The sequence below is a fragment of the Phyllostomus discolor genome, chromosome 3 (genome assembly GCF_004126475.2).
Source record: "Phyllostomus discolor isolate MPI-MPIP mPhyDis1 chromosome 3, mPhyDis1.pri.v3, whole genome shotgun sequence".
Lineage (NCBI taxonomy): Eukaryota > Metazoa > Chordata > Mammalia > Chiroptera > Phyllostomidae > Phyllostomus > Phyllostomus discolor.
Genome location: NC_040905.2, coordinates 182,769,318 through 182,795,124, shown reverse-complemented (window position 1 = coordinate 182,795,124; position 25,807 = coordinate 182,769,318). Strand labels below are relative to the sequence as shown.

At 54.3% G+C, this 25,807-nt stretch overlaps 2 protein-coding genes across 2 annotated transcripts in view; one reads left to right on the top strand and one right to left on the bottom strand.

The window, feature by feature from the left end:
- The first annotated feature begins 269 nt into the window (after positions 1-269).
- On the top strand, positions 270-2,325 carry ENHO (energy homeostasis associated). Its single transcript, XM_028513337.2, has 2 exons — positions 270-578; positions 1,533-2,325. Exon 2 carries the CDS (start codon positions 1,703-1,705, stop codon positions 1,931-1,933), a length of 231 nt encoding a protein of 76 aa, XP_028369138.1. The 5' UTR covers positions 270-578; positions 1,533-1,702; the 3' UTR covers positions 1,934-2,325.
- A 62-nt stretch (positions 2,326-2,387) lies between these two features.
- Positions 2,388-25,807, bottom strand: part of DNAI1 (dynein axonemal intermediate chain 1) — a 58,352-nt gene continuing 34,932 nt past the window's right edge. The window contains exons 11-20 of the mRNA XM_028513327.2: positions 24,601-24,718; positions 24,277-24,320; positions 15,765-16,012; positions 11,054-11,143; positions 10,834-10,921; positions 10,094-10,173; positions 8,509-8,657; positions 8,293-8,392; positions 5,701-5,886; positions 2,388-2,706 (exon numbers count right to left, since the gene is read on the bottom strand). Coding sequence (XP_028369128.1) covers positions 2,608-2,706; positions 5,701-5,886; positions 8,293-8,392; positions 8,509-8,657; positions 10,094-10,173; positions 10,834-10,921; positions 11,054-11,143; positions 15,765-16,012; positions 24,277-24,320; positions 24,601-24,718 — 1,202 coding nt within the window. The 3' untranslated portion in view covers positions 2,388-2,607. The remainder of the gene's footprint in view (positions 2,707-5,700; positions 5,887-8,292; positions 8,393-8,508; positions 8,658-10,093; positions 10,174-10,833; positions 10,922-11,053; positions 11,144-15,764; positions 16,013-24,276; positions 24,321-24,600; positions 24,719-25,807) is intronic.

Here is a 25,807-nt window from a genome sequence, read left to right as displayed (position 1 = left end):
AAACGGAATAGCCCCATCAGCTCTCCTGCCACCCCCCGCCCACGCCTGCACAAGGGGCGGGTCAGTCCCCACCCAGCACACGACCAATGGCACGTGAGCCTGGAGCAGCCAGCCAATTGAATGGCGGTAGCGGCGTGGGGGATGGCTCCGCCCCTCACAGGCGGCCGGCAGCCGACTGCCGGGGAGGCGGGACTATTCGGTGTTTTTGCTGTCCGCCGAGCCTAGCCGAGTCCAGCCGAACGCAGCCGAGCTCAGCCGAACTGCACGCCCGGGCCGTCGCCGCTGCCGCCCGAGCGCCGCCTAGCAAGTGAGCGAGCGGCCGCGGCCGCGGAGGAGGCGCCGCCCCAGGGAGAGGAGGTACCCGCTCGCCGCAGACCGCCCGCGGCAGAGGCCGCCCCGGTCGCGCCGCGGCGGGAGCGGCGGGCGGAGGCTGCGCGGCAGAGGGGGAGGGCCGGGGGAGGGGACGTCGCCCCGGCCCGCCTCCCGCGCCCCCCGCCCGCAGGCTTCTGAGCCTCAGTCGGCGCCCAGCATCTCGCTGCCCTGGACCCTCTGGCGGGCGTGCACCGGGCTCAACTCAGGTAAGGGGGCCCTTCTCCCACGGACACGGGGGCCGGGAATCAGCGAGACCCAGAGACGGAGATAAAAAGACACACATGGAGATACCACCGGGAGAGACAGACACAAAGACAGACACAAAAGAGACGCACAGATCCCGAGACAGACCCCACGGAGAAAGGAAGAGAGACACGTCTATGGGGACAGAGGGACACACAGCCATGAAGAAAGAGGGAGAGACACTAGAGACCCAAATGCCCAGAGACAGGGAGAAAGACAGAGACTGATCGAGATATACAAAGAGACAGACTGGGAGAGAAAGGAGACATACAACAGAAACACTCAGAGATGGGGACACACAGACAGCTACACAAATATAGAGGGTGTATAGAGGCAGATGCACACATCAGTCAAGGAAGCTGAGAGACACGCAGACATGCACCTGACCTGGAGAGACAGTCCTACAGAGAGGTCACACCTAGGTGCACAGCCTTGGATACACAGACCCACACATGCTTGCCAGGGCCTCCACAAAGTTCCCTCTGTGTGAGCTGGCCTCGCTGGAGGTCTCCTGGGCTGGCTGGCTGGAATCGGGAGAGGGGGGAGGCGCCCAGGCCACATTGAAGCTGTTCACAATCCCATCTTCCAAGGTCTTGGGCTCCCTGGGTCCCACCCACTCCCGGAGTGCTCTAGAGGGCTGGAAGCTGGGTGGGCAGGGCCAGAACATGCCCACCTGTTCTAAGGAGAATGAAATATACGCTGTCTACTCCAGCTTCCCCACTGTGGCTCTACACCCCCTCCAGGTGCCCAGAGAAGCCTGAGCATGGGGTGTTGGCTCTGTGGAGGATTTGGGCCTGCTGGGCTCTGCCAGAGAGCCTGAGATGTGGGAGGGGGCTCTTTTCTCTCCTCCTCTCCTCCTAGGTCTTACTCCATCCCTTCTCCTTACCACCCTTTCCTTTACTCTGTACCCCCCACAGGCTCAGGACTGCAGGTGGACTCTACTGCCCAGGAATCATTGAGTGTGCAGACAGGACAGCCTCCTCGGAAGGCCAGCTGTACTGGAGTCCTGCCTCGGCATGGGCCTTGCCATTGAGGCAGCCCCACTGTGGACCCCGCTGCCTGTGCTGGTCTGAGGGTGCAGCCCGTCATGGGGGCAGCCATCTCCCAGGGCGCCCTCATCGCCATTGTCTGCAACGGCCTAGTAGGCTTCTTGCTGCTGCTGCTCTGGGTCATTCTCTGCTGGGCCTGCCACTCCCGCTCTGCCGACATTGACTCGCTCTCCGAATCCAGTCCCAACTCCAGCCCTGGCCCCTGTCCTGAGAAGGCGCCCCCACCCCAGAAGCCCAGCCATGAAGGCAGCTACCTACTGCAGCCTTGAAGGCCCCTGGCCTAGCCTAGAGTCTGGGACCTAAGTCCACTTCATCCAGAGCCTGGGCTCCAGAACTCAGAGTCCAGCCTGTCTGGAGCCGGACCCAGCAGGCCAGAGTCTAGCCAGCCTGGCTCCACGAGGGGCTCTGGTGGCCCTGGGTAGGCAGGCCCCAGGTGGGGGTTTATGAGTTGGTGCTAGGGCCTGGGCCTTCTGGACTCTGCTCCATCCCAAGCACCAGGGGCTGGGTCCACCCTCTCCCTAGGCTGAGTGCCTCTAGGCCCTCTCAGTTGGGGAAGCAAACTGGAATCCTTGGCAATAATGGGAGGGTGTCCAGGCTGGGCCCCTCCTCGGGTCCTCCCACTGTTTGCTGGATAATAAATGGAAGTATGGCTATACCCTGAGATTTTCTCCTCTTCCTGAGGGCCCTGCAGTAACAAAATTCAAGGTGGTGGTGGACTTCCAGACACAGGTTTACTTGTGCAAAGTAGGAGTGGATAGTGGTGATGGGGGACCAAGTCCTGGGATGAGGTGCTGGGACCAGGGCTGGAGCAGGTGTTAAGGGCCAATGCTGGGAGCTGATCAGGGCGGGGTCATATATTAGGCGCTAAGGGTGAGCCTGGTACCAGGGTCAGAGGCTACAAGTGCTGGGTTCAAGAAAGAGGACAGGGACCCAGGCCAGGCCCTTAGGTCTTGGGTTTTACTTCCCTCACCAGGTTCAGCAGTTTGTCCAGTTTTGCGATCTCCACAGCTGGACCCTTCTGCACTTCCTGCCCCTTCTTTTCCTGGGGAGAAGGGAAAGACAAAGGGAGGAGTAGTGAGGGGTGGGCCACCTCTCCGGGGCCCAGCAGTACCTCCTCTGCGCAGTCAGCCCTAGCTGTACTCTGCCCTGTCAGATTCTAGATCCCTGCCTCCCCCACTCCTACCTGACCCTTCTCCCAACCCAGGACAGGTGCCATAAGGGCCTGGCTGAGGCTTGCAGGGAGCATCCAGCTCTGGCTCTGAACCTCAAATGGACATAGGGTCTTGATGCTGGGAGGAGCGAGGGAGGGTTTCCACCCACTGACCCTCAGGGGAACAAGCCTTTCAAGCCAGGGGGACTGTAGCCCTTAGGAGAGGTGGGGCCTCTGACTGTTGGGGCCACCCTTCCTGTGGGAAGTTTCCTGGCTAAGTTCTAACAAGGAGTTAAGAGGTAAGTGTTTGGGGGGGGGGGGTGCGAAGAAAACACGAGTGCCCTCACCTGGTACTCTAATACTCTTAGGTCAGGTTGGTAGCTGTGTGCCATTTAGAGCCAGGCCTGCTGTGTCAGACACAGCCACGGTTGGGGGAGGGTGTCAGCAGACCCAGAAGGGCAGATGGGATAATTCCTACGTGATTCTACAGGTCCTTGGCTGGGTCCGTTCCCCCGAGGAGCAGATCTTGAGTTTATGACCCCTCACTCCCTCCTACAGAGCACTCTAATGTTTTAGCGTGTAGGCCAGGCCCTGAGATAGAGTCGGAACACTGCTGTGTGTGTCACTCATGGGTCCTGAGAGCTCCTTGGCAGACCGGCACCAATCCCATCCTCCCTTCTGCCCAGGCAGTGGGGTGTGGGCTAGGTTGGGGCAGCTGCCACTTCCTGCCTTCCCTCGGCTCCTGCCCTCTCAGCCACCTGTGCCCACTGCTTGTTGGCACCGCCCCAGCCTTGCCTGCTGAGAGCCCAGCCTGGATCTGGCTTGGGCTGTGAGGTGGGAGAGCGTGCAAGGCCAGCAGCCCCTTCCTGGCCCCATTGCAGCTGCTGACGCCATGCGGAGCTCTTATTTCCTCCTGGTGTGACCCCTGCACCTGCTCCCAAATCTGTCTCCCCTCTCCTTGCGGGCCAGTGCCTTTCCCACTGCCCAGTTTACCTCTATACTCTAGGGGCAGAGGACAATGATGCCTCTTTTTCTCTCCCTCCCAAATTAAGTTCATGTTCTCTTCTTGGCCTCATCCCATCCCTTGGGAGGTAGCAGACTTGGCTTTCAATTCCAGCTTTGTTATTAACTCCCTATACGACTTTGGGCAAGTCCGTTGCCTTTCTGAGCTTCAGCTTCCCACATATATATACAGCAGTTAGGGTTAAATAGTCCTTGATCTTTGATAAGCTTCCCAGGGACGCCCTGGGCTAGGAGTTAGGCCTGTGTGGCCAAGCCCGTTTGGGAAGGCCAGGATGGATGACCAGGGACTTCTGTTTGCACCAAGCACTTAGCTGCTGATAGGGTCAGACAGCAATTTCACTGGAACCTCCAAGCCACCCAAGTATCATCTCTCAGCTGTCACCTGCTCAGGTCCTCTAATCCCAAGGTGCCCATGTCCTCAGGTCCTCAGTGACATAGGTCACCAGATACACAGAGCCCAGCTCTCCCAGCCATGACTGACCTTGGCTCTGAGAGGATAATAAATGAAAGTCACTGTGGGAGATTCTTGCCTCCCTGGGTCAGGGTGGGCAGGGCAGGTCCCACCCAGACCTACCGCCCTCACCTCATGAGGGCGGCACTCCTGCCCCAAGAGGTGACCATAGTGCCTCCCACCGGCTGTCCAGCTCTGCCAGCTCGAGCCTCGGCCTCTCTCTCACTAAATTAAGAGCAGATTTTATCTGTTCCACAAATTGTGTTGCCTCTTTCCCCCTCCTTGAGGCCAACTAGCTGGGCTCAGCAAAGAACTTCAGACCACACCCAACCACCCCACCCTACCCCCAGCCCCAGCCCCAGCCCACCACAGCCTCTGGGCCACAGCTGCAGGCGCTTAGCAGCCTTCTGCGTATTTATAGCCAAGTCTACCCCCTCCCCCCGCTGGCTACAATCACAGACCCCACCAAACTCCTAGCCCTTGCCTCCCTGGCCATGTAAGCCAGCACCAGAGGGATGGTGCAGTGGCTCCTGCCTTGGCAGGGGTGCAGCGGGGTGGGTGTGAGTTGTTGAGAAAAGCCCTGACTCAAACTACAGTAAATGCCTCAAATTGCAACAATGAGGTACAGTCTTCTGGGCGACTTGGCCAGTCCTGGCCCAGCTCTGATCCTGGCCCAGGATTTGGCAGAAAGCAAGTTCCATTTCCTCTCTTACCAACCAAGTGGGCAGAACTGAACTCTGCACTCCTGGGGTCTGGACTTTTAAGTCGGGCCCTTGGCCTCTGGATTCTAAGGCCTGGGTTCTTAAGTCTGAATCTAAATCTGAGGACTGGACTTTGAGATCATGGCTCTGTATCACGTAGCCTGTATGTGGGGCCCTTGGATTCTGGGCAGTCTCCTGATCATTAGAGATTTCAGAAAAGAACCAGAGCTCAAAAGGAGGACTGCCTGGCTGCTGACCTAGTTATTGTCCTCGCAGCTCAGGCTCATTTCCTTCTTCCCCGTGTGAACCCACAGTTCCCAGCTGAGGGACCATTGGCGCTGAAGACCTGTGTAAACCCAGCCAGAGAAGCAGTGACTAAGCCCCATGCTGGGGTGACCTGGTCTGCACCAAATAAGCCGATGATGCCCGCCTGCTTCCCCCAGACTTCAGACCCATATGGTCACCTTACTCACTGAGTATCTCCACCTGGGGGGTCCCACAGGAAACTCAGATTCAGCAGATACAATCTGATCTCATTGTCTCCCCACAAACCTGCTTCTCCTTTGCTCCTCATTTGGGCTATGACATCACTCTTAGCCTGGGTTTCTCAAGCCACAAACCTGGGGGCCACCCCCCGGCCCCTCCTATTTCTCCCAGACCCCACTACCGTGGAGACTATTTCTTTTGGTAGCCCAAACTTCCCAAGCATACCTTCGGCATCTTGCGTAAGTTGGGTGAGAGCTTGAGGCAGGTGACATGCCCGCGGTCATCGCCCACAATGATGATGGGGTGGATGGGATTGAACTTCACGTGGGTGATCTTGTTCTTCTTTCTGGCCACCACAGGCTGACTGCAGATGGCCTCGTACTTGTTGATGGACAAGTCAAACACGTGGGTCTGTGGAGAGGCGGGGGTCAGCACACTTGGGGCTAAGGAGGCTTCAGAGGAACAGCCCCTGGGCTTTCGGGGAGACACGGTAGAAGCCTTGCACACTGGAAGTGGAGGCAGTAGAGAGGGGATTTGTGTCTCTGTTTATGCTCTTCCTGTGGTTGAGAAAACGCAAATAAAAAGTTTAGGGGAAAATTTAAGTCTAGGCAGAATTAACCATGATCGCAGCCACCATGTATTGAGTACTTACTATGTACTAGACTCGGGACGAGCAAGGTACACGGTTGTATTATCTAATTACAATCCTCACAGCCACCCTACAAGGTAGGTTCTGTTATTATCTCCACTGTATAAATGAGGAGATGGAGGATCTTAAGGCGACCTTGCTAGTGCGCAGCAGAGTCAGGGTTTATTCCAGTTAATACATGTAAGGTATTCAAACAGTACTTGTCACCTAAGTGCTCAGCAGACGTTTGCTCTTATTTTCACCATCGCTTAGGTCCAGACCACTAGCAGACTTTTGCCTGGACAGCTGTGTCAGTGTCCGAACTGGACTTCCTGCTCCCACGCTTGCCCTTCTGCTACAATCCATCCTCCATGTAGCTGCCAGACTTACCTTTTATTAAAAAATCTAAAGTCCCCCAACAGTGCCCTCCGGCACTACCCCTAAAATCCAAATTCCTTGCTCTAGATTCTCCACTCTCATCTCCTACTCTCGCCCATTATTCACCGGACCCCAGCCACACCCGCCTGCCCACCCCTCAGACATCTCACACTCATTCTCGCCTCGGGCGCCCGCACTGGCTGTTCCCCAGGCGGAGTGCCGCTGACGCCCGTCTTCACGTGGCTGGCTCCTTCTTCTCCTTCAGCCCTCAGGCGGAGTAGCACCTCTCTGAGGAAGCTTTTCCTGACCACTCACTCTAAGAGACCACCCAACCCTTTTCTTTTACATCAGTCTCTTTCTCTCTTTTAAAAATGAAACAGCTTTATTGAGATGTAAAGTACACAATCCTTGGTTTTTAGTAGATCCAGTTACGCAACCATCACCACGACTGATCCTGGAACGTACTCATCACCCTGAAAAGAACCCTTGTGTCCATTACAGTCATTCCCGCTTTCTCCCACCACCCCTTCCCAGCCCTGGACAATCACAAATCTACCTTCTGTCTCTACAGATTTCCCTACTTAGACAAATATAAATAGAATCATATAATGTGTGATCTTCTGTGACTGGATTCTTAGGCTAAGCCTGTTTTCGTGGCTCATCCATGTTGTAGCAGGTATCAGTACTTTATTCCTTGTTATTGCTGAATAATAATCCTTTTGGATATACATTTTGTTTATCTGTTCATTAATTGATGGATACTTGGGTTCCTTCCACCTCCTGACCACCATTAGAAATAATGCAACTATGAACCTTGAACCTCATCCTTTTTTATTCTATAAGATTTATTTATTTTTAGAGCGAGGGGAATGGAGGGAGAAAGTGTGGGAGAGAAACATTGATCAGCTGCCTCTCGCACTCTCAACCAGAGACCTGGCCTGCAACCCAGGCCTGTGCCCTGACCAGGAATCTAACCAGCGACCTTTTGATTTGCAGGATGACACCCAACCCACAGAGCTTCATCAGTCAGGGCTGTGTGCACATCATTCTCTTTTCATTTCTGTCTAAACTTAGTACTATGGGAATTTTATTGTTGCCTTTTGTCTCTTTCCCTTCCCTAGAATATAAGCTCCATGAGAGCAGGGACCTGAAGCCCCAGGCCCTAGCCTGGGGCTGGACGCTGCAGTCCGCCCTCAGTGAACATCTGTTCAGCCAAGAGATGACTGCCTGACTTTAGCGGGATACGTTCATCACTACAGTCTTTCCTCAGGTAAGTGCCTCACATTTCATATTGAAGCCCACAAGGAAAATGGATTTGCTGGTCAGAATTTTCTTACAAAATATTTTTTGCTGAGCTTTTACCAATTCTGTGTTGAACAGGCCACGCCTGTCTCCCCTTCTCAGACTCAATTCGCACACTTCCAGGGAAGGGGACTTCACCAGCTTTTAGACACTCTCTTCATTACAGATCAACTCTGACTCTTAAGTTTTTCCTTAGGTCAGGCTGGTACTTGCCCCTCTGTAGCTCCCACCCCAGGTGCCTCAGAGAATATTAACTGTTCCTCTGGCATCTCATCCCCCAGAGCGCTCTCTCCTTCCAGAAGAACTGCCCCATTCTCTCCTCCAGGGCTCATGGGATGAACAGTTCCTCTTTTGACAGGGCCCGGGGTGGCCTGGCCCTTGAACACACAGACAGACAGTCATTACCTCCTGTCTTCCCCGACCTGGCCCGGGCTCTCCAGAAGGAAGACCCTGGGAAACCTCATTCTAGCTCTAGTAGTGGCTCGGCAGCGGAGGAAGAAGGTGCTCACCTTCCCATTGATGGTGACCGCTGCAAACACGGTAGAGGAGTATGGTGCCCAGGCCACATCGCCCACAGCTGAGTTCAGGTCGTAGATGAACATTGGGGTCCTGTAGTGGTGGAGGGGTGGAAAGTTCAGGACACAGAGAGTTCACAGTGCCAGAGCCCACAGGCCCACCCCAGGGTGGGGCCTGAGGGAGGGCAGGGTCAAGGGCGGGCCCCTCACTTGACGGTGTGGTCCCAGATCTTCACTGTCCAGTCAGAGCTGCAGGACATGAAGACCTTCGAGTGGTATGGGTTCCAGGACACAGCATCCACCGCCATGTTGTGGGCATCATAGGTATCCAGGAACTGACTGGAGTAGGATTTGGAGCACTGGGCGTCGGGTAAGGGATCAGAGGTCAGGAGTGAAAGAGGTCGGCAGCCACCACTCCCTTGGGGGCCCTAGAGGATCAAAAGCTGAGACTTTTCTGTCCTCATTCCGCCTCACTGTCACAGTGAAGCTGGGGCCAGGCTGCTGGCTGCTGTTCTCACCCATAACACATGGGAGAAAAAGGAGGGGCTCAGGGGCCTGGGAGTTAGGGTGGGCAGGGGCGCCTTCCTGGAAGGTGAGGGAAAGTGCTGTAGTCTGCCTAGAGGATTCCACGCCAGGGAGAAAAGGGCTGTACTTCCTGAGCCAAAGCAGAGTAGGTCTGGGGGTCCTGGGTGAGGTGTGGTTAGCCTGTGTCCAGGCCAAGGCCGATAGACAGACAGACAGAGCCCTGGGTCCATCCGCAGCCCACAGACAGAATCCTGGCAACAATGCTAAATCTCTCACCTTGCCCAGGTGAGGAGCAGGTGCAGAGGCAGGAGCAAATCCCAATCTCATGATTTGCCATTCCGCTTCTGGCCCTGACCAGCATGCCCCTACATCCTCCCTCCTGGAGACAGTGTGACTGACTAATTTTATTCCCTGCAGCCTCTCCTGGGCCACCGCTGGGAGGGGTGGAGAGGAGGTGGGAACCTCTTTTGCATTCAGACCAGCTCTAGCTGGGCCGCAGGGGCTCCCAGGAGGCCGCCTGTAATTAACATTCTGTGTCTCTGAGCCTCCGGAGGAAAGCTTGCAGTAGAGCTATTTCCGGGTGGATGGAGAGGTTCAGAAGGATGTTCACCCACTGACACTGAGACCTTGCAGAAAGCGACCATGAAGTTCCATCCTGCCAGATGGGATGTACCCGATATTCAGGAGATAAATTTTTGTTTCCTGGCCTTCAAAGCTCACCTCAAGTTCGTATCTCTGCCAGGAAATCTTCCCAAACTCTTCCAACTCCCCCAACTCCCACTCCCACCTTTATCTCCTCCACTCCCAGGAAGGGAGGGATGGCCCTGAAGGAAAGATGCTGGGCTAGACTAAAGGCACCCTTTAAATCAGGGATCCCCAACCTCTGGGCTAAGGATCAGTACCCTCGGGGCCTGTTAGGAACCAGACCCCACAGCAGGAGGTGAGCTTGAATGTAATGTGCTTGAATCATCCCGAGACCATCTCTTTCCACCCCCACCCACCCCCATCCGTGGAAAAATTTTCCATGAAACTGGCCCCTTGTGCCAAAAAGGTTGGGGACCGCTGCTCTAGATTCTTCCTTCCCTTTCCCGCAGTTAGCCCCTCTTTCTGCTACCCAGTCAGTTCAAGAAATACACTCTCTTCCCCCAAGAGGCCTTCTAGAACTGATGAGCAGCACTAAGGTTTGTCAGAACAGGGTCTGTTGAGAACAACAAGCTCCCTGGGTACTCAGGCTTAAGCCACCCTGTAAGGAGCTGGCACAGGGCCTCACCTTGTAGATCTTTCCCTCCTCTGTGCCCACTAGGAACATGTAGTTGATCTCTTTGTGGAAGTCAAAAGCAGTGCCACAGCCTTGGGAGAAGAGGGAGAAACCTCAGCAGGGTCCTGGGGGGGTGGGGGGGGGCTCCCAGCACCTCCCCTCCATAGCAGGCCCCGGGGGATAGCCTGAGCCCAGCCCCTGAGAAGGCTGTGTGTCCAGCCAAACAAACGGAAACGAGCCCTCAGGCCTGCTGCTGGTCCCAGGCAACTGGGACTCTGCAAACGGCCAGGGCTTCTGCAGACAGGAATGGGGGCCAGGGTAAACAAGGCTGGGATTGAGTTTAGCAGGGTCAGGGTCAGGGTAAACAGGGACAGGGTCTACAAACAGGGACGTGGTCTGTGCAAACAGGGATGTAGTCTGCATAAACAAGGTAGGGACTGAGTACACAGAAACAGAATCTGGGTAAACAGGGGCCTGATCTACGTAAACAGGGTTGGATCTGCATAACGGCACTTGATCTGCATAAACAGGAACAGGGTCTGCAAACAGGGGCGGAACCTGCACGATCGGGAAGGGTCTGCAAAGGGCCAAAGCCTAGGCAGCCAGGGCCAGGCTTTCTCATTACCTCCAGCCCTGGGCCCAGCACAAGTGGAGGAGGGAATACTCAGCACTGGGGAGGGCCACCATCTCTGACCCTCGTGAGGCCTGAGCGCCGTGGCCAGCCCTGGATGCGAGTGAGCTGAGGCTCCTACCCACTGTGTGTAGCTGTAGCTCCTCTAGACCTTCCGTGGTGCTGCCCTCCACCTTCAGCTTGATGACATCTGTGTGAACCAGCTCACTCTGCAGTCACAGAGGGGATGGGGAGGGCACGTGGACTGGGCTGGATCAGCAGGGTTGGGGGGGGTCCCTTTCCCCTTCAGTCTCCCCAGCTCCCCATCCACCCCTGCATGACCCTTTGTGGGAAACAGGCACCTTCACGAGCGTCCAAGACACAATCCTGCCATCAGATGACACAGAGAAGAAGTTGAGGTTGTTGTCCATGTCATCCTTCTGCCACTTGACCTGAAACACCCCAAACTCTGAGCTCCGGGACTCTGCTGTGGTGTTGCATTAGGCCTGTAAGCTGAGCACAGACCCCTCAAGAACCCATCTGAGGTTCAAAAGCAAGTTCTGGAAGCCCATTTCCCAGAGTCCCTTGATTGACCCTCCCTCTCTCCCTCCCTCGGTCCCTCCCTCCATCCCTTTCTCCCTCCTTCTGTCCAGCTCTGTCTCTCCTATCCCTCTGGCCCTGACTATCCTGGGACAACAATGCCAAGTCAGGTCACTGCCCTAATCCACTGGCTTGTCCATAGGAGGTGCCCAACTCCTCCCGGGGTTGCGTTCAGCCTCTGTACATAGATAGGGCCTAGAAAGGACGGGGCCCATCGACCAGTTTCCTCATTTATAGAACAGGAACTGTAATGGCACAGGTTTGTTGTAAGAAAAAATGAGATAATAAATGTGAAGCCCTTAGGTCAGAACATTGCATACGTTAACTGTTCAATAAATGTTAGCTAATGTCCTCATTATCACTATCATCCTAGGACTGGGGTACACATGTTCTGCAGCTGGCTTCTCCCCGCTCACTCGCTCCCTCCCCAGTCTCCTCTTCCAAGCTCAGCCTTTTCCTGGGCAATCTCTCCTCTGTTCCCACCTTCACTTTACCACCAGTTCCTGCTCCCAGGATCTTCCTCTCAAACCTCAGATTCGAACTGCATTTCTCCATCTACAAATTGGGGTTAATAATCCTGCCCCACCCATTTTCTTAGGGCCAGGCGCAAACATATGGGAAAGTGTTTTAGAGACAGAGCTGTTGTCTTATGAAGATGACACGCTTGAGGCTCAAGTTCCTGTTGCCAGATGTGGAGGCCGGGCCAAGCCGTGTCCCGGAGAGCTGGGGAGGGGGTGGGTGCCCAGAGCGCTCCATCCTTCTGCTCTCTCCAGACTTCCACACTAGGACCACAGTGCCTTCCCACCACAGGCAGAGGCCCAGTGAGGGAGGACAGAAACCCAGTGCCACTGCCTGTAACCACAGCTGTCACCATGGCTGTTGAAAGCGGGGGAGAAGGAAAGGGCCACCCCTCCCTGGCGACCACCCAGGCCCTCTGGATCAGAGCTGCTCTTCTGCGCTTTCACTGAGGGGGCCTAGACCACCACAGAGCCTGTGAGACACGAGTCAGAACTGGCCCTGATGCTGAGACCACTTCCCCTTCTGTGTAAAGGTAGTCCCTTTAAAGGGGGGAGGGGACAGGGGTGTCAAAGGCCGGGCTGTAAGAGGCGCTAGGGAACTGCTAAGGGAAGTGTTTAATGAGCAGCCACCAGCATGCATGGAAATTGTATTTCACACCCCACTTAGCAGCCTGATGCCCAATGGGGGGTGGTGTGTGCATCTGCAAGTCAGTGTGTGTGTGTGTGTGTGTGTGTGTGTGTGCGTGCAAGTCACACATGTGCTCCTGGGGTAGAGGTGGGAGGGGAGAAGTAGAGTGTGTGGGGGTGCGGGTGGTAAGTGGGGGAAAGAGGATGAATAATGCCCAGGGGGCAGGAGGGAGGGAGGGGATGCAGGCTCTCAACAGATTCTTTCTCTCCTGCCTTATCTGGTTAGAGCAGACCTGGATCTTGTGCTCCTGGATCTTTCGTGCCACCTCCCGGTGTGGCACAGAACACACACACACACACACACACACACACACCCAGCAAAGTGTTGCTGGTTGAGGCTTCACAGTGGGGCCTGAACAGGACGGGGCTACTCAGGCAGGCTCCCTGGGAAGCAGCCTGTGTCATGAGATAGCAACTTCGTCCTCTTTGAACAGAATTTGCTCCCTGGCTCCAAAACCTTCTGTGGCTCCCTGCAGCCAACAGAACAAAATCTACCTACCCCAGCCTGGCATTTGGGATCCAAAGGAACCTCCTTAGTCCTCCTGAGACACTGTCCCTTTGAGAAGGACCTAGACTCTGCTGTCTCTTATATCTCATTCACCAGCCTGGTTCTCCTTCGAGCTCCTCCAGCTGCCTGTAGGACACCTCCTCTGGCATCGGTATTAACTTCTGGCCAAATCTGTCCCTCTTCTGCATTTCCCACTTCCATGGATGCCCTACTGGGTGCCCCAAATCAGAGTCCCAGGAAGCATCACTCATTCTTCCTTTTTCCATAAGAAATCAGTCGTTTCCTTCTGTTGGTTTTACTGCTTCAACAGCTCTGGACCTTATCTTCTCATCTCTTTCTCCACTGCCTCTGCCCTAGCTCAGGCTTCAAGATTTCTCCTGCTGCAGCCAGAGGAAATGTCCAAGACACAAACACGACTGCGTTACCCCTCTGTCCCAGACCCTCTGATGGCTGGGCAGTGGTTTTCAAACTATGCCAGGGGAAAATCTTAGGAGCCTGGGGAAAGTACCTCGGGGGACAGAGGGAGTGGTAACAGGGGACCCTCAAACAAGCAGGACACCGATACTCCAGCACAGTTCCACTTTCATCTTCTTGGCACATCGGTCTCCCATACGAACACTTCATTTGAAACTACCGACCTAGAAAGTCCAAGCTTCCTACGTCCCAGAGAAGCACACTCAGGCCTGGGTGCCCGTGCTTTTCGCAGGTCCTGCTCCCTCTCCCCTTCTCTCACACTGAGTTCCCGAAGATGTGCTGTTTCCCAGCAGGCCACTCTGCTTGATGCCCCTATGTCATTGTACCTGGGACCCCTCTGTATCCTTCTTTATCTAACTCATACTTTTTCACCCCTCGCAATTCAACTCCAGTATTGCTTCCTCTAGGAAGACCTCCCTGGCCCTCTTGGCCCTGCTCCCCAGCCCAGACAATCTGAGTGCCCCTCCTCAGTGACCCGATGAGCCCTCTGTAGCCCACAGCATACTGCCCGGCCACGCTCTGCCTGTGGCTGCGGTCACCTCCCCACAAGGAACTCCAGAGCCCAAGCCCTTAGGCATCCTCAGCTCCCAGAGGAGCAAACAGGGAGGAGTTACCAAATGGATGAATGAGGAAGAGGGGGGCAGGAAATAAGGGAAAGAAGGCAACAGGAAGTGAGTAAATGAGTGAGGGACAGGCAGGCAAGCTCCTCCCATGTCCCAAGCCATGATTTCAGCCAAGAACTCTGAGTCTTCGGTTCTGCAAAGGCAACAGCTCTGTTTTCCTGACAGGATGGTGGGAGAGTAGAAGGCCACCCATCTCCAGATGGGTTCCAGTCTCCCTGGCACCTGCCCAGGGAGAGGGACAGTGTGGCTTCTGCATGCCCCATTTCTTTTCCCAACCTGCTATTTGCTTTAGAGAACATAGCAGAGTGGGACCAGGGTGGCAGCCTTGGCCTCTTGCCCTTTCCTGGGCTTGAGGAGGGTGGTCAGGCCAACGGGAGATGCTCCATGCTTAGCCCTGGACTCTCTGAGAGCAGGGGTTAAGGGCTGATGCTAGTTCAGGCCTGTCAAAGCGGCTCATTTCTCCTCTCCCTGGGCTTTACAACCCCTGAAGACATCTGTGGATGGAGGCAACGGACTGGGAGGGGTGCTTTTCAGTAGAGAGAACTCCAAGGCTGTGAGCTCTGGCCCCCGCTTCAGTGGAGAGTAGTGGGGAGGGTGTCTTGTGAGTGGGGTATTCCCTCCCTCTGCCCTTGCTCTGGGTAAAGGATGAAGCTGAAAGAGTGCCATGTCCCCTGTGCAAAGGATGAAGCTGAAAGAGTGCCATGTCCCCTGTGCCTGGAGAGTCCTCTCTCTGCTCAGGCCTGTCTGAGAGCTGAGAGCCAGCACCTGGGGCCAGTGTGCACCTGACTGAGGGGCCTCAAGGACAGAAGAGACGGGCGCAGAGCCTGACTGCAGACCGTGTCAGAGCAGGGGGCAAAGAAGATGAGGGGACAGCTGCCTGATGAGCCCCTCTGAGCAACTTGAGGCCAAAACCTATCGTGAGATTCTCCCAGACCTGCCCGTGAGGTAAGGGTATGTGGCCTCAGAAGAAAGGGACCTTTGGAACACAGTGAGGAAGGGCCCACAAAGCCAGTGCCATGGAGAGTAAAACCATGAATGAAATGCACTCCCAGTGTGGTAAGATGGAAGACAGGGTGAAATCTACACCCGACGTCCGGGTAATGGCCCCATTCTACGTCTGTCTGGGAAAGACGGGTGCTACAAAGAAGCCTCAGGGTCAGACCTTGCTAACGAGGCCTTACCGTCCCACTCAGAGGGTGGAAAATGGGCAGCAACCACACCTGTCTGCGAGTTCCCCCAAATCTAGCCCAGATGGCAGAGGAGAGAGAGCCTTGTGGGGAGTTGAGGAAGCCCACAGACAGGAGACTGGAGCCCTTGACTCCAGTCTCAGCAGGGGCCTGTCAGGCCTTGCGGGCTTCTAGCCACAGGCTCTGGGTCACTAATCACCACACCTAGGAGAACCTTATCAGACAGATGGGCTGGTTTGAAGGAGCTCGGGGGCAGCAGACCCAGCTCTTACTGCTGACCCCCTTCCCTCTGGAGTCTCACCTTCTGCCCTTCTCTGCCCCTTCTCACACCCAGCTCCTTGGCTTCAACGCTGGTACCTGTGATCCCCACCTCCTTGCTTGTGGCCCTCCCATCCCCAAGGCCCCTTCCCCAGTGGCGCCCAAGTCCACACACTACTCATCCATACCCACACCTTCCCTCCTGGTTCGAGGCTGACCTGCCATACAGGGTCCGTGTGCTTGCCAGACTTGGCTGAGCTGCGGAAGGCGGGCTGGGAGTGGGGCCTCTTGAGGTTGTAAATGGCCACGTTGCCGTCATAGTGGCCCACCACCACCAGATATGGGTGGTCCACGTGTATGTCGAGACACATGATGCCGCTGTCACTGCTGAAGATGTATTCAGGGAAGCTGGGGTTCTTCATGCTGTAGAGCAGCAGCATGCCTCGGCTCTGCTTCATGAAGTCATCTGCCCCAAGGAAGACGGGCCTCAGTGGTTGGAAAACCCAGCTGCCCTGCCAGGAAGACCCCATGCCCCCTCTGCAGTAAATGCATGAGCCCTGCCCTGCTCAGCTTCTGCCAGAGGGTGTGGGCTTCCTCTCCAAGCTTCATCTTCTCTGTCTGTGAAATGGGATCAAAAAACTTGGCCTATCCCTTCACAGGAGGATCCAACAACCAGTCAAGGTGACCAGGCTTATCCGAGGAACTGACCATCATTCTCCTTATTCTCCCTGGGGTGGAAAAAGCCCTCCCTGAGGTATGCAGACTCAAAAAGTAGCTACATGAAGAATGTGCATGGGCTTAGGAAGGAGCAGTATCCCCAGAGAGGGTTCAGATGCTTGGACCAGGGACAAGTTGCTATCTTCATATGCCTTCATAATGCCTTTGTGCCTCCCAGCCCCTCAGCCCGGGACAGGGGTTCAGCTTGGGCTAACACAGAATTGTCTATAGGAGTCCCAAACTAACTACCTTGGGGCATTTTCCTATAATCCACAATCCCCAGTTGCAGCCTGAACCCTAAATCTAGGCATGCTCCCAGAATCCAGAAGTCACAGGCCAGCTAAGTCAGGCTTCCGCAGACCCCTGTGCCATCCTTCTGGCCTGGGTCCAGTTTTGTGATCGACCATGAACCAGTTGGCAGGGTTTCTCCTCCCTGCCTGTCCCATGTCAAGGGAATACCTCCCACTCTTTCTTTCATTTTCTGCACACCTAGTGCCCTTCCTGATAATGTAGTCACTGAGCAGAATCCAGTTCCAAGCCCTTACGTCTAGCACTCCTGCCACAAGCCCAGGACCTTTCTAAGTTCGGAAGAGCCAGAGTGGAAAAGATAAAAGGCTAGAGTCACCCTCCATCTTCGGGACCCTATGCTAAGGCAGCCCTTTGCTGAGAAGAGGGACCTTTCCCCCACATAGTGATCGGGAAAGAAAATGCTTCTGTTCTGGGGGAAGTGAGCCTCTCGTAAAGAGGAGCAGCTGGGGTGCTTCTAGGACCTCTGGAGCTAAGTTGGGTTACTCTGAGCCTGGTGATATCTCAAAGCTAGTAGGGAGCTGGCCTTGAGGTGGGAGTGGGGAGGTGGGCTGGCAGCACCTCCTTTGGGGGGCTCCGGAGTAGGCCCCAAGGGCTGACTTTATGAGGGAGAGATCTGCAGCCGGCTGAGGGGAATCTCTTTCCCACTCAGATCGTGAAGGGCTTGAAGTCGGCAGTGTGACAGTCACTTGTAGCTCCTTTTGTTCATCACGCAAATGCTGAGCACTTGATCAGGGCTTCCCCCTAAGCTGGACCCTGGCGGGGACAGAGACCCTCCATTCATGACATGAGCTTGCGCTCATGAGCCAGACCCTGCAGCTGAGTGAGGTAAGTGCTTGCTCAAGAATCACACTGTTCACCACCTGGCCAGAGGGGAGCTGCTGATGCCCTTCACGTCCAATCTGTCCTTGAGGCTGGCAAGACTGACAGAGGGTGAGTGGGTAGGCACACAGGTAAGTGAATGAAAGGGTGGGTAGGTGGGTGACTGATGCTCAGGTTGAGGACCCAGATGGGACAAAGTGGGCATGACCTTCACACTTGCTCTCACAGCACCTGGTCCCTTGGGGGACAGCAGTGATGACCTACTTGCTCTGGACAAACTGTAAGCACTCCCTGCCCCTACAGGTGTGCAGAGTCTTCCTGACCAGTGACACCATGGAAGGAGGGTAAGAAACCCTAAGTTGGCTTCGTACCTGTAGTGAGGACATCTCTGACCCATTTACTGGGACTAGGATCTGGCCTTACGGCCCCCTAATTTTACAGATGGGTAAACCGATATTAGGGGGGAGAAATGGTGTACCCAGGTATATCAGACCCATTGCATGGTGCTCACCACACCCAGTATCCTGTTTATGGCTGAAATTAGCCTGCTCAGAACAATGACACTAATCTGGTTTTCACATGGAGGCAAAGAAAGAAGGGGAAGGGGCACCAGACCTAACAGGGTGGTGGTGACTGGCAGAGACAGAGAGAATATATAAGGGACAGGGTGGTCGAACAGGGTAAGAGGACACTTCTGGCAGAGAGAACCACAGATTTCATGAGAGAGGGACACACTGAGGCCTCAGAGCCTGCCTTAGTTCCCCAGCTACATGCATCCGGACAGTGAGCCTCCCCTTCCTAACCCGGCGCTAGTGGCCTCTGTTACTTATAACCAGATGAGCGGTCTTGTGATAACGATCACAGTTTCTAATCATGGCTAGACCGTGTGTTTCCTGAATTCCAGTTCAGGGCTCTAGCTGCCAAACTACACCAGGAAGGCAAAGGAAACTCTCATTTAACTGGCGTTTCCTCTCCATGTCTTATTCTATAGCCTTCTCATCTCTGACTCCAGTGGGCCCGGTGAGACCTCACTGTTCACTCTCCAAGTATACAATGTGTGACATCGCAGCCCAAACCTCCCACTGCCCCAGGACATCATCATCTTGTCCTCTAAAAGCCCTAAAATGGCATCACTCCTCAGACTGCTGGTGGTCCCCATGTGATGTCGTAGCTCAGGCTCCAAGCATTCCTACTGACCCCATCGCCCAGCCTCCCCACCATTCCCTGTATGATGCCACCAACCAGGTCACCAGCAGTCCCACTATAACACTGGCATGGAGGTCACCTGCAGTGCTTCATTTCCCAGTGAGGGCTAGAATTCCATTAGGATCAAGGGTACAGAGCCTGGGGCCCTTGGCCCTGGGGCACTTTGTCCTGAATCACACAAACTCTGGCTCCTCAAAAAGTAGGGCTGGAGAATCCAATGACAGTGATGGCAGCCCCCAACCCCACACTCTGTTATATTAAGAGGCAGAGACTTGGGTGGTGAACACACAATACAATATAGAGATCATGTATTATAGAATTGTACACTTGAGACCTATTCAATAAATTCAATAAAATTTTCTTTCTTTTTTTTTTAAAGAGGCAGAGACTGAAGTCTAGTGGCAGAGAAGGAATCCAGTTTCCTTCAGGCAACAGGATTTCAGTATGAGTGGCTAGGCAGAAGAGAAGAAGGCATAGAGAAAGGAAAAAAGGGGCAAGAAGAGGAAGGGAAGGAGGGAGGGAGATGAGGGAAAGAGAACTTGGTCTGTGACCCTGAGACAAGGAAAGTGCTGCTGGTCTGGCCTTAGGTCTCCTCCACTTTGTACTTTTACCCTCCTCCAGGCAGCCTTCCAGATTGTTCAGCTTCTCCCCTGAGAGTCCCCCACCTTGAGGAGCTTCTCTGCATATATCTCATCATTACAGAAGAGCAGGTCTTTCACTTCACCTTCTACCAAAGGAGGGAGTAAGAATGGCCCAGTGTGGCCCTGTGGGCTTGCCCTCTCCGATGGGAGGGATGCCTCCTGCTAACCCTGCTCTGCTGGATAATCTCTAAGGCCTCTCTGACTTGATCTTCAGTGATCCGCAAGATCTGGAAGAGAAGAATCAACCACTTCCTAGAGCCTGATCTGGCAGTTAGAAGGCCATGGTCTCAGGGGAGGGGTAGCTTAATTCTACCATAGACCTCTCACTGCTCTCAGTTCCCTCTGCTAGGGCCCAGGCAGAGCAGTGCCCAGCGAGGAGCAGGGATGAATGTTTTCTTCAACTGGCAATCACCAGTGGGGGCCTCAGCACCCCCAGCTCTATCCCTGCCCTGCAAATAACAGCTCTAGATTGTGGGAGGCCACTCTAGAGAGTTCTGGCTGCCAGGAGAAGCCTGGGCTCCTGCTCAGGATTCAGGGAGGGCAAGGCAGGCAGAAGGCATGTTTGAGCATCAGGCTAAAGCCAGGTCAGTGGGAACAGGGAAGTGGATGACAAGCTGCCAAGACAAGGACACTGTGCCAACCCCGGACAGCAGGCCCCCTCCTTTCTCACTGTGGCATTCCAAATTAGTCCAGTTCAGGGCTGACTCTGAGGCAGCAGCTGTTTAATGACTCCCGTTATTAAGTCATACAAGAGGCACATGGAAGGGGGCTGTGGTGGGCTGAATAATGCCCCCCCCCAAAGATATCCATGTCTTAATCCCCAGAACCCATAAATATGTTACTTTGCACAGCAAAAGGGATTTTGCAGATGTGATTAATTTAAAGACCTTGAGATGGGGAGATTATCCTGGATTATCTGGCTGGACCCAATGTAACACAAGCGTTCTTATAAGGGAAAGAGAGGGAGACTGGAGAGTCAGAGAAGGAGATGTAACAACAGAAGCAAATGTCAGAATGATGCAACTGCTGGCTGGAAGGGAGCCACAAGCCATGGAATGTGGGCAACCTCTAGAAGCGAGAGGCAGGAAGATGGATGTCCCCCTAGAGCCTCCGAAAGGAATGAAGCCCAGACAATCCCTGATTCTTGTTCAGTGAAATTCATTTTAGACTAGTGACCTCCAGAACTGTAAGATAATAAATTTGTATTGTTTTAAGCCATTTCGTTTGTGATCATTTGTTGTAACAGGAACAGGATACTAATTCTGTAGGCATTCGGGGAAGGCTGACTCAAACCTCACTTTAGGTATCAGAGGGAGATGCCCCCATAGGTGGCACCTTTTCCTGGGATGCTTTGGAAGCGGTCTCTCTGGAAGTCAGGGGGATGGGTGCAATGATCCCCAGTACTTCTGATGACTGTAATGAAATCCTCCCTCAGTTCCCCACACCTCAGCCCTACCACCTTGGACTCCAGGAACAGCAATAGCCCTTGGATTAGGATTTTTACAGTCTCCAAAAGCAGGGGACCACCCCAAAGCTGCCCCAAGAAAGGGTATCAGTGCTATAGGGTTCCAAACCTCCAGCATGGCCCAGAGGCCATGGTGCCAGGCAGGGCTCAGCCTCCCAGGCAGCTGGCTTTTCCAGTACTGTCATCCAATTAGAATTCATATTTAAACGGTGTGGGAAGTTAAGGGCAAAGCCTTGGAGACAGACTACATCAAGTGGGACATTTAATTTGATTTAGGGAAAATGAGGCAAACATTTGAGAACCTAAATAACTAACCAGTAATTAAACTAACAACAGGACTGCCCTTGCACTACAACCCAGCGAGCACAGTGGCCTTTATGGACTGTATTTACAAAGAGACTTGACAACATAATTAGTCCTGTAAATTTCACGCAGCCTGCAGCCGAGGAGTGATGGATTTTGTGTGTGGAGGATGAACCAGGAGAAATGAGGTAGATGAATTTCCATTTTCAGTAAATGAAATTAACACTGCTTAATTAGTGAAGCTGACAAATAAATGATCAGGGAAGATTTAAATCCTTACAAGCGTATCTGTGGCCTAGGCAGGCTCAGGAACAGGCCAGGATGTGGCATGACTGAGTGGGAATAGGTTTAGCACTGGGACCCAGGGCCGGACTCTGGCTCCTTTTGATGGTGCAGCCCGACCTCCCTCCCCAGGATGCTCAGCTAGGAGACAGCTGGGAAGCTTCCTCCTGATCTCCTGTGTGATAGCCAGGTGGGACCACACAGAGTTTCTAAGATCTGTTCCACCATCCCTGCCTGACAGATCATAAAGAGTCCCCTTTCCCGTGCCATGAACTGGCTAATGGGTTGGAAAGGACCCCATCCGTGCAGCAGGCTGACATAATTGCAGCCCAGCTTTGCCCCTTTTCCTGGACCAGCTACCTCTGCCCTCCAATGTTCCTCCATCTGCTTTCGCCTGCTGATGGCCTCTTTCTCTGCTCTGCTGGGAACATGGAGCCTGGCCCCAGGGGGCACCCAGTCTCTGCCCTGCATGCAACCTGGGAGGCAGAACAGGGGCAGGTGTGAATGCTTCTGTGCTGCTGCAGGCAATGGCCCGGAATCCCTTTTTCCCACCAGGTTGCTCCAGGCCTGGCTCTAGGCAACCTGCCTTGTCCCCAAAATGGGGGATTTTGGCCCCCATCCTCCCTAGGGTACATAGCTACCCCTACCAAAGTCTTATTTGGCTGTGTCAGAAAATAAACTTATGGGAATTCCAGGCAAAAGGAGGTCTGGGCTGAGCTTATCAGGGTCAAACCCAACAGCAAACCCAAATGCTCGCTTCAGTGTTTATCCCCATGAGGCAAAGTCTGACGACGGAAGGCTAGCTGCTGGGGGCTTCCAAGGACAGTGTGATGGATGCTGGTGAGCCGGCTGCTCCTCACAATAACCCTGACCAGTAACTGGAGTGCCTTTGGCCTGCCTCAGCTTCGCTCTCTGTTTTCTAGGGAGGCACCTGGGCACTCAAGAGCATAGGACTCCCAGAGGCAACCTCAGAAGTGAATGCAGGGGCCCTTTTGAGTCCCAGCCCTGCCAGGCTCTGCTCAGGCCCCTGCAGCGTCATACTGAGGTAGGCAGGGCTATGGGGAAGAGACGGCTGTCTGTAAGCTGGTTAGCAACTCCCATGCCGGTGACATCAACAGCAAATGCCACCACTGCCACCAGGCCCTGCTTTCTAAAACAGTAGGTAGGGGCCTTGTCCGATCCCCCTCTGCCCACATAGCCTCCTGTCTCTGCTCAGGTCTCCTGAGGTCCTACAGGAAAGCTACAGGAAAGACTGACAGCCAAATCAACAGTGATGGTCCAGCTCAGAGGGCAGGTCTGCTCCCCCTTTTTAAATAAGTGTGCCTCAGCCTCTCCCTGTTGCCAGTGAGGAAATCAAGGCTCAGAAAGACTTCTGGCCCTAGGTCACACCACCAGAAAGTGACCCTCCAGCCAGAAAAGGTTTGCCCCGGACTGGCACCTCTCAAGAATGTAGATACAGCTGAAAGGACCGACAAAGGACAAAGAGACCCTCACTAGGCAAGTGCCTGTCCAAAGGAGGCTGCTAGGCCCGTTGGACTTGAGATCATCTATTCCTGGGGGCCGGGTAATCTTCCTCATTGCTCCTGGCAACGGCTGCCTCCATAGACGGTCTCTCTCTACATGATTCCAATCAGCCGACCCTGCTTCTGGCCCTCTGTGAGAGGAAGAGGGGGCTAGAGCCCAAGCAGTTTCTCCTCCCACCTGCTGGGGAGCTCCCCACAGCTCACCTCAGGCCTGGACAGACAGCCTGGGCTGAGAGCAGCCTCATACCCATTCAGGTCCACACCCACTCCTGGGAGGGCCTGCCCAGCCCCCAGGCCCTGGTCCAGGCCCAGTAGCTGCAGCAGAGGGGGAGGAATGTGCTAGTTCCCTGCCAGAGGGGGAGGGCGCTTCCAGCTTGGCAGCAGCCCACCTTCAGGAGTGGGGACACAAAGCGGGCATTTAGGGCATCCTCAAAGGCAGCCCGGACCACGAGACTGGGAGCAGCTCCAAGATCTCCTCCCTGAGAGGAATGACAAACACCAACTCCTCCTTGCCCTCCCCCTCCCCCTCCACCGACTCTCCACCCTGGTCAAAGAATGGGCAGACAGGCGGTCTGAGGGGCAGAGACCAGGAGTTTGTAAGCCTGCCAGCCAGCAGCAGCTTGGAGCATGGAGAGGCTTTCCTGTTTGCAGAAGCTGATCCTCCCAGCTAGAGAACAAGCTGTTAGCCTAGGGAGCTGCGGCTAACACGAAGTGTGGGGCCCTCTCCCGTTAGGAAGGGGGAACGTCCAGCCCAGCAAGGAAGTAGGGGGCTTCTGTAGGGACCCAGAAACATGAAGGGAAGGCAAACTGACACAGTTACTATGGTGCTGTCTCCTGCTGCAGTGGGAGAGAATGGGCAGCAGTGCCCTGGATAACAGTGGTCTCCCAGGGCTCGGGGCCAAGTGATGCACTTGCCCCGCCCCTGCCTGCTCCCAAGCCTGATCAGGAACACTGCCCTCCTCAGCCCCCACCATCCCGTCCTTCCCCAGGTCTGCCTGCAATTCCACCTCCACTGGTCGTGTCCCTGCCCTTCTCAGATTCCTTCAGTGATTTCCCCTTAGGAGAAGGTCAGAAGACTGTCCTCAGGACAAGGGCCACGCCTCTTGGAACGGCTTACTAAGCCCTGTGGGGGCTGACCCTGGCCCCTCGACAACTAAATTTCCTGCCATATATCTTGTGCCTCCAGACCTTTGCCTATGCTGGTCTTTCTGCCAGAAGTGACCTCCTCTTCCTTCTTCTTCATAATAAGCCCTTCAAGGCTCATTTTGGCATATTTCTTCACCCAGCAGCACTAGTTGCTGGTGTGATTGTTGGTCTCCTGACAACTGGCTGTGAGCCCCAAAGGCAGTGGCTGCATCCTAGTCATCTCTGTATCTTTCACACATGGCCAAGAACTCTGCACTGAATAGGCCCTTAGTATTTGCTGGTTAAGTGAGCAGAAAAAATAAATCACCAGATTACTTACAGGAGCCATGTCCCACTGCAAACAGATCATTGTATTTTGGATTCCTGTAAAAGAAATATGAACTCATTGGCTGAGGAAATGGATATGGCTCGCCCATGGACTTGAGACTTCCCATGAACACTGGTGCCTACCTACACTGCAGACATCCGTTGAGGTTAGAGACATGGGCTTATCCTACAATCTTCTAAGAATTCCCATCTCAGTTTTTCTCGTAATACTCCATGTCACCCTCAAGGTGGCTGAGTTCTGTAGAAGTGCCCTGCTTAGGGCTTGGCAACAGCAGGCACTCAGGGGCTCTGGGATTGCGTCAATGCCTATACTCACCAGCAGAGGGCGGTGACAGCCAGGCGCTTGGCTTTGTCGTTTTGGAACTTCCAGAGAGGCAGCAGCGTACCCTCCTGGTCCCGGTATTCATCAGCAGCATCCTCATAGTACTTAAAATCTTAAACACACACAGGCTGTCAGCCCTGGGACTGCCACTTTGTGGCTAATCCATGTCTGCCACCTTCTGTATGTACCTCCTGGCCAAAACAATTAACCTCTCTGTGTTTCATCTCAAACGACTCTTGTGAGGATCAACAGAGTTAATGTATGTAAAATAGTGAGAAAAATACCAGGCACATAAGCAACTCTCTCTACATGTTATTGTTACTGTCGTCCTTGTTGTTGGAGGTAAATTACAATAAAGCGGCCATGTCTACACAGATAAAATCTCAGGTCTGCCCATCTTAGTAGCCATTGTCCAGCCCCACTATAGTGAAACTGCCTGGATCCCTCATGGGTTCTCTGAACTCAGGCTCGTCTCCTGCTCTAAATTACCCTCCCCCCATTTTCTCTAACTTAGGTGGAAGCCCCATCCATCCTGCTACTTGTCTAAGCCAGAAACCTGGGCAACCCTTGACTCATCTCTCTCCATCATCTCATATTTTCCTTCCGATTATCTTTTTAACCCATTCACTTCTCTCCAAACTCTTAGCCACTGCCCAGGTTCGGGGCCCAACAGCCATCACCCGGATCATCACACTGTTTTCCTAACTGGTCTCCCTACCTCCAGTGACTCCTCCTCCAGCCCACGTCCCACAGAGCTACCAGAGTGAGAACAAACAAATCACCTCACCGTACACCTCCCCGACCCCACTGAGAACCCCTCTGTGGCTCCCCGACCCCACTGAGAACCTCTCCGTGGCTCCCCTTGCACACGGTCCCCTTCTCAAACCAAGGCTCCAGGCCACTACTTCCATGTCACTTCGGCCAGCTGTTCACATGCCCTCTCAAGTGTCCTACTCCTCCGTCTTCCTGGCAAATTCCTACTCACTCCAGATCCACATCAAACTGCTCCTCCTCCATGAGGCCTTCGCATTCTCAAGGAGAGTTCATTTCTTCCTCCGTTCCAGCCCTGTGCCTCTCCTGTACCAAAACGTCTACCACACTGTGTTGCCTCTATTTACTCTCTTGCCTGTCTCCCCTACCAGACGGCTTCCAGAGAGCAGGAAGCATGTGCTAGTCATCTCTGGACCTGTAGTAGCTAGCA

Excerpts from the sequence above, each read along its gene's own strand:
- ENHO (XM_028513337.2), top strand. The coding sequence starts at position 1,703 with ATGGGGGCAGCCATCTCCCAGGGCGCCCTCATCGCCATTGTCTGCAAC.